This window comes from Elephas maximus, chromosome 3, assembly GCF_024166365.1.
Source record: "Elephas maximus indicus isolate mEleMax1 chromosome 3, mEleMax1 primary haplotype, whole genome shotgun sequence".
In the NCBI taxonomy this organism is placed as follows: domain Eukaryota; kingdom Metazoa; phylum Chordata; class Mammalia; order Proboscidea; family Elephantidae; genus Elephas; species Elephas maximus.
Genome location: NC_064821.1, coordinates 163,489,637 through 163,502,010, shown reverse-complemented (window position 1 = coordinate 163,502,010; position 12,374 = coordinate 163,489,637). Strand labels below are relative to the sequence as shown.

Below are 12,374 nucleotides of genomic sequence, written 5' to 3'. Positions count from 1 at the left end.
ATCTCAGTTGGTATCCTGTCAATTCCCGGAGCCTTGTTTTTCCCCAATGCCTTCAGGGCAGCTTGGACTTCTTCCTTCAATACCATCTGTTCTTGATTATATGCTACCTTGTAAAATGGTTGAACGTGAACCAATTCTTTTTGGTATAATGACTGTGCATTCCTTCCATCTTCTTTTGATGCTTCCTGTGTTGTTTAATATTTTCCCCATAGACTCCTTCAGTATTGCAACTCAAGGCTTGAATTTTTTTCTTCAGTTCTTTAAGCCCAAGAAATGCTGAGCATATTCTTCCCTTTTGGTTTTCTATTTCCAGGTGTTTGCACATGTCATCATAATACTTTGTCTTTTCAAGATGCCCTTTGAAATCTTCTGTTCAGCTCTTTTATTTCATCATTTTTTCCTTTTGCTTTATCTACTCGACATTCAAGAGCAAGTTTCAGAGTCTCTTCTAACATCTATTTAGGTCTTTTCTTTCTTTCCTATCTTTTTAATGACCTCTTGCTTTCCTCATGTATGATGCCCTTGATGTCATTCCACAACTTGTCTGGTCTTCAGTCATTAATGTTCAATGCATCAAATCTATTCTTTTACCATATTGGGGTATATTATTCACAAGCTATTTCCTTCAAGTATTTTGTCTCTTGGAATATTTGAAGCTTTTCAAGACTCCACCTTGCTTGTTCTTTCTGTATGTGATCATCTAGTTTTCTTCCTTGTGGGTCATGGGCCCCAACCACCACATACATACCAAAAGCCAAAAGCACACTGGCTTGGGTTTTTTTTTCTTTGTTTGTTTTTCCCACTCTAAAGCAACTATCTGCTAGCACAACAAATTGCATTTCCTTGGGTATGCAACTGGGTATGACACAACCTTGGGTATTATGTAACATCCAGTAGGTGGCATTTGATAAAGGAACTTTTGTCCGTACCTTGTACTGCTTTATCTTCAAGTGTAACCGCCATCATTAACTGTGCAGCTGGTTTTTAAACCTTCCTGGCAAGTGTATGACTGGTGCAAATGGTATAGCTCTGAGTGACGCCTCTGTGGATTTGGTCTTTTCTCTGTCTCTAGGGACCAACTCCATCAGTTACACATTGAAATTCATTTTGCACTTGTTCTGGAAAAATCTGTTTGCTTCATTCTGCTACGTTTGAAAATGACACGGTAACTTTAAGAACTTTATGCCATTATTTGAAAAGTTACAAAAAGAACAATACATTGGGGACTCGGAGAATGGCTCACGGGTCAAATAATATCCAAGCCTTTCCCACTAAAGCCACACTCTGAATTTGGAATTCCAGCCTCCTGAATGGTGAGAAAATAAATTTCAATTCTTCAAAGGCAAAAGAAAAATCCAAGCTCTACGAACTGCTGACCATTTGGTTAGTAGCCATAACTCTTAACCACTGCGCCACCAGGGCTCCATAATAATTACTATATTTACTAATTTCCCTTTCCTGTTTCAGCTGCTTGTTTAGAAAAACTTCATTCACAGATTCACCCTCTCCCAGCCCAAAGAGACTCACATTTTATATTTGTCCTGGAATCGTGTTCATAATTTACAATCATGATGTTATTTGGAATTACAGTATTTACTTTTTTCATCTACTTTTATGTTTCAACGAACCACGTTCAACATGCTGATCCTTTTGTTTGTAAACAGAGGATATAATGTAAAACCAAAAAAAAAACCTGTTGCCATCGAGTCAATTCCAACTCATAGTGATCCTACAGGACAGGGTAGAACTGCCCCTCATAGGATTTGCAAGGAACGGCTGGTGGATTCAGACTGCCAAACTTGTGGTTAGCAGCTGTGCGCTTAACCACTCCGCCACCAGGGCTCCACATAACATAAAACAGATAATAAAAATGACAAATTACAAATGTAAATAATACTTAACATAGAAAGATTATAGCCAAGACAGAGTGTCACACTTATCAACGAAGTATTAGCCTAGACAAGCAGATCAAATGCACATTCTTGTAGCATGTGTGAAACCTTTAAGAACATGAGGATCATGGGCTCTGCAACCAGATGGCCTCATTCAACACCAGGATCTGCATGTACTAGCTATTGACCTTGGGCAAGTAACTTAACTCCTTGAGTTTGGTTTCTCACTATACAATAAGGATAATTACTAGTACACAGCTCACAGCATTGTTTAAGGATGGAATTAACTAACACATGTATTAGGATTGTGCTTGGCAGAGAATGCTCAAAACCGTCAGCCTTATGTATATAATGGGGTTTCTGTGAAAGCTGTAACTCACCTTACATTTCAAATACATTTATGAAAAGTATGTTGGTCACATCTGTTGTCTGAAACCCACAACCCACCACTTGTCCATGGGCCCCACTTGTATCTAGTATCTCTGCCATGACCCATTTAGTTATTTACTTACCATCTGGCACACAGGTTCTCAAAACAATTGATGATTTCATTTTGGATACTTGATTGCTCAAGGTACATTGTATTTCCTTTGAAAGATCATTATCCTTTTTAAACTCCAGTTCAGGGTTCGAGGAATTTTTACACTGTTCTAAGGGGCAATCCCAGGAGTACTTTATAAGGTCAACATGCCTGTTGTAATGTTCCGGTATCAAACACCAGACTATAACTTTTTCATCAGTCAGTGTACAATTTAGAATCGGAGATGGAAGCGGCTCTGGAAAAAAAAAAAAAAGTGTACTATTTAGTACGGAAAAGAGCAATATTTCTACTCATTCTCTGCAAATTTATGAAGAACCTCCAACTTCCTTCTGAGCTTGAAAAGACAAGCAGACCACCTCCTTCACCACCAATAGGGGAGAATTCTCTCTTCTCTTGGGTTAGACTTACCTGCTCAAGTTCAGCAGAATAAACATAGACCTCAATTCCCTTATTCTTGATTCTGAAATCCAGAAAGCTTTTAAAGCGCAAAGAGTTTTCACCAGTTAGTAGCAAAGTCATTTAGCTGTAAATCTTGATCTGAACTGACATGAGGATTTGTTTTTGCTTTTTCACTTCAAATACTCATTATCATGTTTCACCACAAAATACTCATGTGCTATATTACAGAGTGCTCCCCGTAACTTAGTGGGGTACTTTCGACTACACACACAGAAAATAGTTCGCATAAAAATAGTTTGCATACCTTTCTAAAGTCTATACAAATAAAAATTAATTTCCAAACACATTGGACCCAAAGAGTTTTGTAAAAGGTACTATGGGGCAATATACAATTTGGCTGGACCCTGGAAACTGGTTGGGCTGTACCTGCTAATAGGCAAAGGGGGTGTGGCACCTAGAGGCCTAGCTCCCAGCCTTCCTCTAGGAAGCACCCCCTACTGGCTCAGGTAACCTGGACCTACAAGGATGGATTAAGATACTCACACATTACAAAGAAGGGGGAGAGTCACATTGTGCCATTGTTGCTCTCTAAAACCTCAAAGCTAATTAACTTGTTCTATTCATCTTTTTTTATTCATCAGTCATTTGTTTGTTACTTCATATGCCTTCTTGCATTTATTTCAACCTTCCCCAAGCAACTAACTATAAGAGATTTGAGAAACATGCAAAAATATACATAATACAAAAAGTGATCATGCATCAATAATGAAATAATTGAACGAAATAAGTCAATCACAAAAGGACAAATACTGTACGACGTCACTTACATAAAAAGACAAGAACATGCAAATGTATGGCGATCAATGTTCATTAATGGTTACCAGAGGCAGGAGGAGGGGGGAAAGAGAGTGGTTATTGTTTACGGAGCACTGAGTTTGTTTACCGTGATAGAAAATTCTCATTAAGGGCAATGATTGCACAACCAATTAACATAATTGATGTCAATAAGTTGTACACCTGTGAAGAGTTGAATTGACAAATGTTGTGTGATACATACTCTTACAAAAGGAAAAAAGAGCAGCTGTCGAGGCTGTTTAGGTATAACCAAATACCTCTTGTGATTTGGTTTCTTGGTTAGGAGGTTTAAGGTCATGGTTTCATGGGACATTGCAGTTAATTGGCCTAATATCATGTTAAGTACTCCTAATCTACCTCCTAGTTCTTGGAATAGTGTGTGTGGTCTTAAAAGGTTGCAGGTGGCCAACCAAGGTACAGCAATTGGTCTTTATTCACCTGGAGCAACAGAAGGAGAGTCAGGAATAGGAGGAAGATATAGAATGCATGGCTAATAGCCTCCATGAACAACTACCTCCTTTGCCATGAGACCAGAAAAACCGGATGGTGCCCAGCTACCATTACTGAAAGTTCTCATCAAAGATTCTATACAAGAATATTGACCAAAAGGTGGAAAAATGCAGACCAGAATTTCAAATTTTGATGGAAGACAGACTTGCTGGATTCATGGAGGCTAGATGAACCCCTGAAACTATTGCCCTGAGATAATCTTTAAGCCTTAAACCAAAAATATTCCCTGAACTTCTTTAATCAAATAATAGTGTAGCGTAATTAGTAAGGGATGTCTGCCTTGAGCATTGTGCTCTTTTAAAGGACTATCTATATGGGATCAAACGGACAAGAGCAACTTGAACGGTTACATAGGAAGCTTAGGGGGCAGTGAGTTTATGTTAATGGTGAAGGAACAAGAAGGAAAATGAGGGTAAGAATGGTTGCACAACTTGAAGACTCTAGTCAATGTCACTGAATTGCACACGTAGAAATCGATGAAGTGCTAAATGCTCTGTTTTGTACATTTTCAACAACAGCAACAAAAATAAATTACTTTTATAAAGTGGTCATGGTAGCATCTGGATAATAACTAAACTTTCAACATATACTAAACATCTATTAAAAAGGGAATTAAAGTAAATTAAGGTTCAGACAGATGATGAAATACTATGCCGTCTTTTAAAATTACATTTTCAAAGACAAAGGAATGCTTAAGCTCCAACTTTACTAGCAATCTAAAAATTGAAAGTATTGAACTCACCTTTCCCCATCTTCTCTTCCTCCTGAATTCTTTCAGTTATACAATGTGCCGGGTTTGCCTTGTTAGAGACCCAAGTCACACACTAACTTCCCTTTCTACCTGGGATTTCCTCAGTTTTTAGGTGTAATCTAGCTCATATAACTTCTTAGGGAAACCAAACCAAACCTGATGCAGTCAAATTGATTCTGACTCACGGAGACTCCATGTGTGCTGCCTTAAAGTTTTTCTCTAGCTAAAAGAACTTTCAATCCTTTTTTAAGCAGTGGGAACCTTTCTCCAAATTAAATCGTAAGCAGCAGACCAATACACAAATGGATGAAAGCAGAGTTGCTCCAGTTGATTCAAAATTGGGGAGCATAGAGCTCTGCCCTCTCAACCTCCTCTGGTCTTGTTTGCCCACCAAACCCTCATGGGCACCCCGGGTACTTCCAAGGAACCTCCTGAGGCCCCTGAACAGTTCAGAAATGACTCTATTATACACTGCAAGTAGTTATGCCAACCTCTAAAACTAGAGCGGACATTTCTCAAGGGCAGAAAACCAAGCTTTCTACTTCTTTCAAAATGTTCTGTAGTATGCCTCAAATAGTAATGTACGTGAGAATCACCTAGGATGCTTGTTAAAAATTCAGGCTCCAGAACCCTGATCAAAAGGGGGGAAATGCAGAACAGATTTCAAATTCTCATGAACTCCAGGCTTCCTGGAGCTGTGGAAGGTAGACAAACCCCTGAAACCATTGCCCTGAGGTAATCTTTAAACCTTACACCAAAAGTACTCCCTGAAGCTTTCTTAAAACCAAACCATAGCTTAGCGTAACTAGTAAAAAAGGTCTGCCTTAAGCATTATGCTCTTTTAAGAACCATCCATATGGAATCAAACTGGACAACAACTCAAAAGATTAGATAAGAACTTTAGGGGGCAGTGAGTTTATGTTAATGGGTGGAACAACTCAGAAAAGAGGGTGAGAATGGTTGCAGAACTCGAAGAATGTAATTAATGTCACTAAACGGTACATGTAGAAACTGTTGAATTGGTGTATGTTTTGCTGTGTATATTCTCAAAAGAAAAAAAATAGGGTAACCTGAAAAAAAAAAAAGAGAGAGAGAGAGAAGGAAAGAGGACATGGTTGGCTGTGTTGAACGCTGCCAAGAAGACAAGTAAGGTGAGGACAGGATAGCGAGCTTTGGATTGGGCAAAATGGAGGTCACTGGGGACTTCATTAGGAACAGTGGGTTGAGCAGAGAATGAGAGGAATGTGGAGGATGACTGGAGTCAGTTTCTAGACCTTTTTCCATGAAGGAGAGTAGAGAAACAAGGTGACAGCTGGAGTGTCATGAGATGTCAAGAGAGTGTTTTTCTCATGGGAGACCCTAGAGCATGCAGATGAGTTAAAGGGAATGACTGAATAGAAAGAGGTATAATGATTCAGGAGAGACAGTGAATTTTAGGAGCAAAGAGCTTGAGAAGGTGTCATTAGTTGCTGTTAATTCCGACTTCTGGTGGCCCCATGTGTGTCAGAGAAGAACTGCTCCATAGGGTTTTCAAGGCTGTGAATTTTCAGAAGCAGACTGCCAAGCCTGCCTTCTGAGGCACCTCTGGATGGGCTCAAACTGCCAACCTTTCGGCTAGTAGTCAAGCCCATTAACTATGTGCACCACCTGGAGATCCTCTAAGAAAGTGAGGAGTGGTATATTAGTTATCTACTGCTGTGCTGAAATTTATCACAAAATTAGTGACTTAAAACAACACTCATTTTGATCAAAAACTTTGGGAATGCATAAGGGTGATGGTTGAACACGATGAACATAATGTCACTGAACAGTATATGTGAAGATTCTTGAAATGTCAAATGTTTTGCCACATATGTATTTACCACAATAAAAAAATGCAGGGCAAAAAACTTCCAAATATTAAAAAAAAAAAATCCAGACTCCAGGCATTCTGCTTCAGTAGTATCCCAGGTGATCACACTCTCTATTCATGTGTTCATTGATCTAGTTCAGCCAATGTCTAGCCTTCATGAAATACTTGCCAAACAGGCCAGAGATGCACTATGAGTCCCCTCAGGCTGTGAGAGTTTGGAGGTAAAGACTTGGTATTATTCACCTTTCAATCCTCAGCACCTGGCATAGTGTAATACAAAGCACAGAGATTGTTCCTTGTAAGTACTGTTGAACAGGTGGAGGGGTGGCTGGACAGAGAGAGAAATTAAGGGAAAACAGTCTTCAAATTACTCTCCATCCTGTAAAATGCAAACTCCTCAATCAGCTCACTTCCAAAAAGGATTGGTAAGGTGGACTCAGGAGCCCCACTGCCTGGGTTCACATCCCAGCTCCACTACTACTAACCATTTGACCTTAGGCAAGTTTGTGCCTGTTTCCTCATCTCCACAATAAGGAAGCAAACAGCATCTGGAGTGAGGATTAAATGAGTTAATATATGTTATAATTAATACATAAATTAACACGCAATGCCTGGCACAGAGTAAGCATTTAACAAATGCCAGTGATGTAAGGCAGCCCTGGTGGTGCAGTGGTTAAACCAATTGACTGCTAACTGAAAGGTCAGGAGTTCAAAACCACCAGAGGCTCTGAGAAAGTAAGATGTGCCTAGTCTGCTTCCATAGAGATTTATAGCACTGGAAACCCTATGAGGTCACTATGAGTCAGAATTGACTTGACAGTAGTGGGTTTTGGTAATACAGCATAAAGCCTTTGGCCATGAGTGATCACCTCCAGGAAGCTGAGGCTCCCCAGGTGATAAGAAAAGAGTTGCCAACTTTAGGAGGTTTGAGCCTTAGCTCTAGCTCCAACACTACTTGCTGTGTGATCTTGAGCCACAGATCTCTTAGGAGCTGAAAAACTTTTAAGAAATCATCCAGCTCAAACTCCTTATGCTCCTTATGCTAAATCTGTGTCTCATTTTCACCTGTAAAATACAATACTATGCTTTATAAGGTCATTGCAGAGGTCAAATGGAATAGGAAAATAATTTGGAGGAAAACATATGGAAGTGCTAGTATTATTATTAATTTCTATGTTCTTAGAACCCCCTAACTACACAGAATATTTTTCTAGCTGCCTCATTACACCACTGTGGCCAGGTGTCAAACCTAGAAGCGCTTTTCCAGCTCAGTGATGCTCACCTAAAAATAGCAAATTTTCCTGTAGTATTTGGGTTAGAGTCTCCCCCAATCAGATTTTTTCCTTCTACAAATCCTTCATGTTCTCTCACCTTCTATGGGACTCACCACAGCTACATCCAACAAACATGTTACATCTATACCTTCAGCAGCAGTAAACTGGTAAGGAATGTGCCTACTTCATCCCTAAGAAAATTTATAACTAGTCAATTAGTCAATTTATAATTAATGAATTCAGATCACTGTTCTGTAAGATATGAGAATTTCTTATGTATATTAGAAAATATTTTACAGAAATACGTGTATATCTTCATTATCATCGTTAAAAGGTAGATTCTGACTCACAGCAACCCCACAGGATGAAGCAGAACTGTCCCACAGGGCTTCCAAGAAGCGGCTGGTGGATTTGAACTGCCAACCTTTTAAGTTAGCAGTCAAGCTCTTAACTACTGCACCACCAGGGCTCCATTTGTAAGGTTAGTTAATTCTACTTACATGAACATCACCATCCTCAATGTGATAAAGGTTTGTATGGCATGGGAGAGAATGAATCAACAATAATGGTAGAAATCTTGAGGGGGAGGGAAGACCAATCTCAGTTTACACATAGAGGGAAGCAGATGCCCTAAATGTAAGAGGTATCAGGAAACCCCCCTGACCAAAATAGCCTTGTTGAAAGTCTCCCTTTAGGTCTGATCTCTGGAACATTAAAACCATTGCTGTGGAGTCTTTCCAATTCATAGCGACCTCGTGTGTGTCAGAGTTCTGTTAAATGAGGGTGAACATACCCTCAACAGGCTCTCAAGGAAGTATGACTTCCTCATTTCTAAAAAAAAAAAATAAAAAGATGACCCATCATCTTGTCATTCAGGTGTAAGACCTTGTGTCATCTTTAACTCTTCCCTTTTATGTCTTCTGACATTCAAAACCTAAATTTTGCTGACTCTCAGAAGTATCTTTTGCTTCTTTCCTTCCCAAATATTCATTATTAACACTTCTCTCTAGCTGCATGATCACAGTAACTTCTAAGCATCCTACTGGAATGCTAAGCATTCTAAGCATCCTCTCTCCAAACCATCATAAATACTCAATGTCAGGTTAATCTTCTAAAAATATATTCATCAAGTCCCTTCCCTGCCCTAGTAACAGATCCAATGACTCCCCACTGCCACAGGCTAAAGTCCCGATTCCTAAACCAGGATTTTAAGTCCCACGTTCAATACTACTGATATCCCTGACTCCTGATCAAAACTTACCTTCCCTGTGCTTTATGCCTCTGCAGGTCATCACTAAGCTTCCCAAGTACTAGCCAGTTGGTCTGACTGCCAAAACCAAGCACTTTTATTGAGTTACCACAGAATTTTAAAAACTAAATTATTTACAAACATTGCATTAAGTTTAAAATGAAAAACTTATTCAATTGTTTTGAACTCAGTTTTTCAAATTCAGTAAAAGCGTTGCTACAATGCATTCCATTGTTATCTAAATCCTGAATCAATCTTTTTGTTTGCTTGTCCTATAAACTGCCAGATAACCCAACCTCCGGGTTTTAAAAATTCAGCTTCTTCAAAAGGATATATTGGTCCTTCCCATCGGATGCCTTAACATCTTAACAAGTTTCAGTTGTCTACATGGAATTCATCATTTTCTGGGCAAATCAGCCACTCAGTCTGAGCACCGCCCCTCCAGTTCTGTCAATTATGCCACCCACCTCCCAGTCACCCAGTTTGATTGCTTTCACTGATATAACAAATACTTATTGAGTGTTGATTACATATCAGTTCCTCTGCTGAGCTCTGAAACTACAATGGTGAACTGGTAGTAGGAAGAAACTCTCCCTACCTCCCAATGTCTCTACTGGACCAGGTGAGTAATGGCTGTTCTCCATCGCTTCTCACCCAGTTAGCCACCACATCTAGTTCCACTGAAACTACCTCAGACAGGACTTTCTCATATAGGACTTCTTGCCTTTTCTCTAGCCCCTGGAATCCATCTTACATACTCTGGCACTAGAGGAACCTGCTTATGAGAGCCTTTGTCATATAATAGCTAGGTCTAGAATTAGACTCACTGCTGGGATAAAACAAGTGAACCCGTGAGACTAGCAGAGACAAAGATGAGTACAGTTTCAGTTAGAGGTGAGGGAGGAAGAATAACCTAGGCACATCAATGAGAACTAAGGAAGAACCTCAAGTTTCAGTTTAAAGTTGTACGGGGAAAAAAAAAAATCCACCACTTGTGTGGGTTGCAGGGGGAAGCAGGAACTCTGATTTATAGAGCTGTTGTTGCTGTTAGTTGCCATCAAGTTGTTTATGACTCGTGACAACCCCAAGTGTGCAGAGTAGAATTGCTTCATAGGGTTTTCAAGGCTGTGGCCTTTCGGAAGAAGATCAAGGCCTGTCTTCCAAGGTGCCTCTGGGTGGATTTGAACCCAGAGTAGTAGTCAAGTATTTAACTGTTTGCACCACCCAGGGACTCCTAATTTATACAGCACTAGCTATCAATGGAGCTCAAAGAGTTCTGAGCTAATCAACACCACTGCATCCTTTTCCAGAACATTCCTAGGAAGGCAAGTGATACTATTGTTCTCCCACCTCAGTCGGGTTCTCTCCTCACCCAGAGGATGACAAGGGAATTGAAAAGTAGTTCCTTTGCACCGGAAAGATAGGAAAATGCGAGCACCAAAAAAAACAAAACAAAACCCACTGCCGTCAAGTCGATTCCAACTCATAACGACCCTATAGGACAGAGTAGAACTGCCCCAAAGAGTTTGCAAGCAGCGCCTGGCAGATTTGAACTGTTGACTCTTTGGTTAGCAGCCATAGCACTTAACCACTACGCCACCAGGGTTTCCAACCCTGGCACAAGCACTATCTAATTCTTTCTCGTAAACTATTCATTTCTTTTGGTTTCTTAATATAGTTGGACATTTGCCATTTTAAACAAACCAATTAATAGAATACTTACCTAACACAGAAAGGAGAAATGTAATGCTATCTTTAAGATCTTGGGATTCGAGTTCATAGAGATCCTCATCAGACGATGTTAAATTGAAGATGGTGAGTTCACCCGACGTAACGTTTAAAAAAATCCTACCCTGATATGGTGGGAATTCTCTTAAACCAGACCCTCTATACCACTCTACAACTTTATCTTTTTGTTTTTTCCATGTGATCTCCTTAAAAACTGTATCATACGATGGATTTAGAGTTACATTCCCGTTCATAATCCCAAATGGCTTCACAGGATCACAGCCAATGAAATCTAGGACTGAAAAAAAAAAAAAAATTGGTTAGGAAGAACAGCATGAGTTTATTGATGATTAAAAAAAACAACTTCCAAGATGCTCTTTAGAAAAAAAAAATGTTAAATTTAGTAGTAAAAATTATTCATCAGCTACTTTTTGTACTAAGTTGATAAATCGCTGACAGAAAGTGTAAGAAGTAGAACATCCTTGACCATGTAGACTTTACTCTTTGATAGGGATTTGGGGCTCACAAAAAAATCATCAAATTGATTCAACATTTATGGAAAACCAACTATGTGCCAGGTACTGTGGGCAATGCAGAGAACATGGCTGCAAACAACACAAGTATATCTCCAGGCCCTCAAGGAGTTACATCTCATGGAAAAGACGCTGAACAGGCAATACGCAAGGGGAGCCATCTAGTCAAAGGGCAAGGAAGCTCCCCAAAAGAAGTAATTCTGAAACTGAAAGGAAATAATGCTGAAATGACACTGAAAGGATACAATCAAGAGGAGTCAGCCAGGTGAGGGTTGAGGGGAGGAGAATACAGGATGAACACACAGATCAAAGAAACAGCACCTCCAAAAGCCCTGAATCCAGAAAGATTGGTGTGTCTGGGGAAGTGAAAGCAATTTCAAGTGGCTAGAGTGGAAAGGGCAAGGGAGTAACTGGTGGGGAATGAGGACGGAGAGGCACCAGGGGCCAGATGGCAGCATGGGCAGGGGTAGAAGTATCAGGTAAGATAGGCTAAGGGCTTGAAGCAGTCTCTGGGTGGTGCAAACACTTAAGTGCTGGTTACTAACCAAAAGTTTGGAGGTTCAAGTCCACCTAGAGGCACCTCAGAAGACAGTCCTGGTGATCTACTGCCAAAAGATCACAGCCATTGAAACCCCTATGGGGCACAGCTCTACACTGAACCACACGGGGTTACCACGAGTCAGAGCCAACTGGTCAGCGATTCAGTTTATTTGTTTGTTCGTTTCTGGTTAAGGTCTATTTTATTTTATTTTGGTTAAGGGATTGAAACTTTATCCAAATAGCAAGAAGG

The 12,374-nt window shown here is 39.9% G+C and overlaps 1 protein-coding gene across 1 annotated transcript in view; it reads right to left on the bottom strand.

Annotated features, from left to right (window-relative positions):
- The window catches only part of CD58 (CD58 molecule), a 55,691-nt gene that overhangs the window by 15,960 nt on the left and 27,357 nt on the right, over nt 1–12,374 (bottom strand). The window contains exons 2-3 of the mRNA XM_049879992.1: nt 11,047–11,349; nt 2,405–2,668 (exon numbers count right to left, since the gene is read on the bottom strand). Of these exons, the coding sequence (XP_049735949.1) occupies nt 2,405–2,668; nt 11,047–11,349 (567 nt within the window). The remainder of the gene's footprint in view (nt 1–2,404; nt 2,669–11,046; nt 11,350–12,374) is intronic.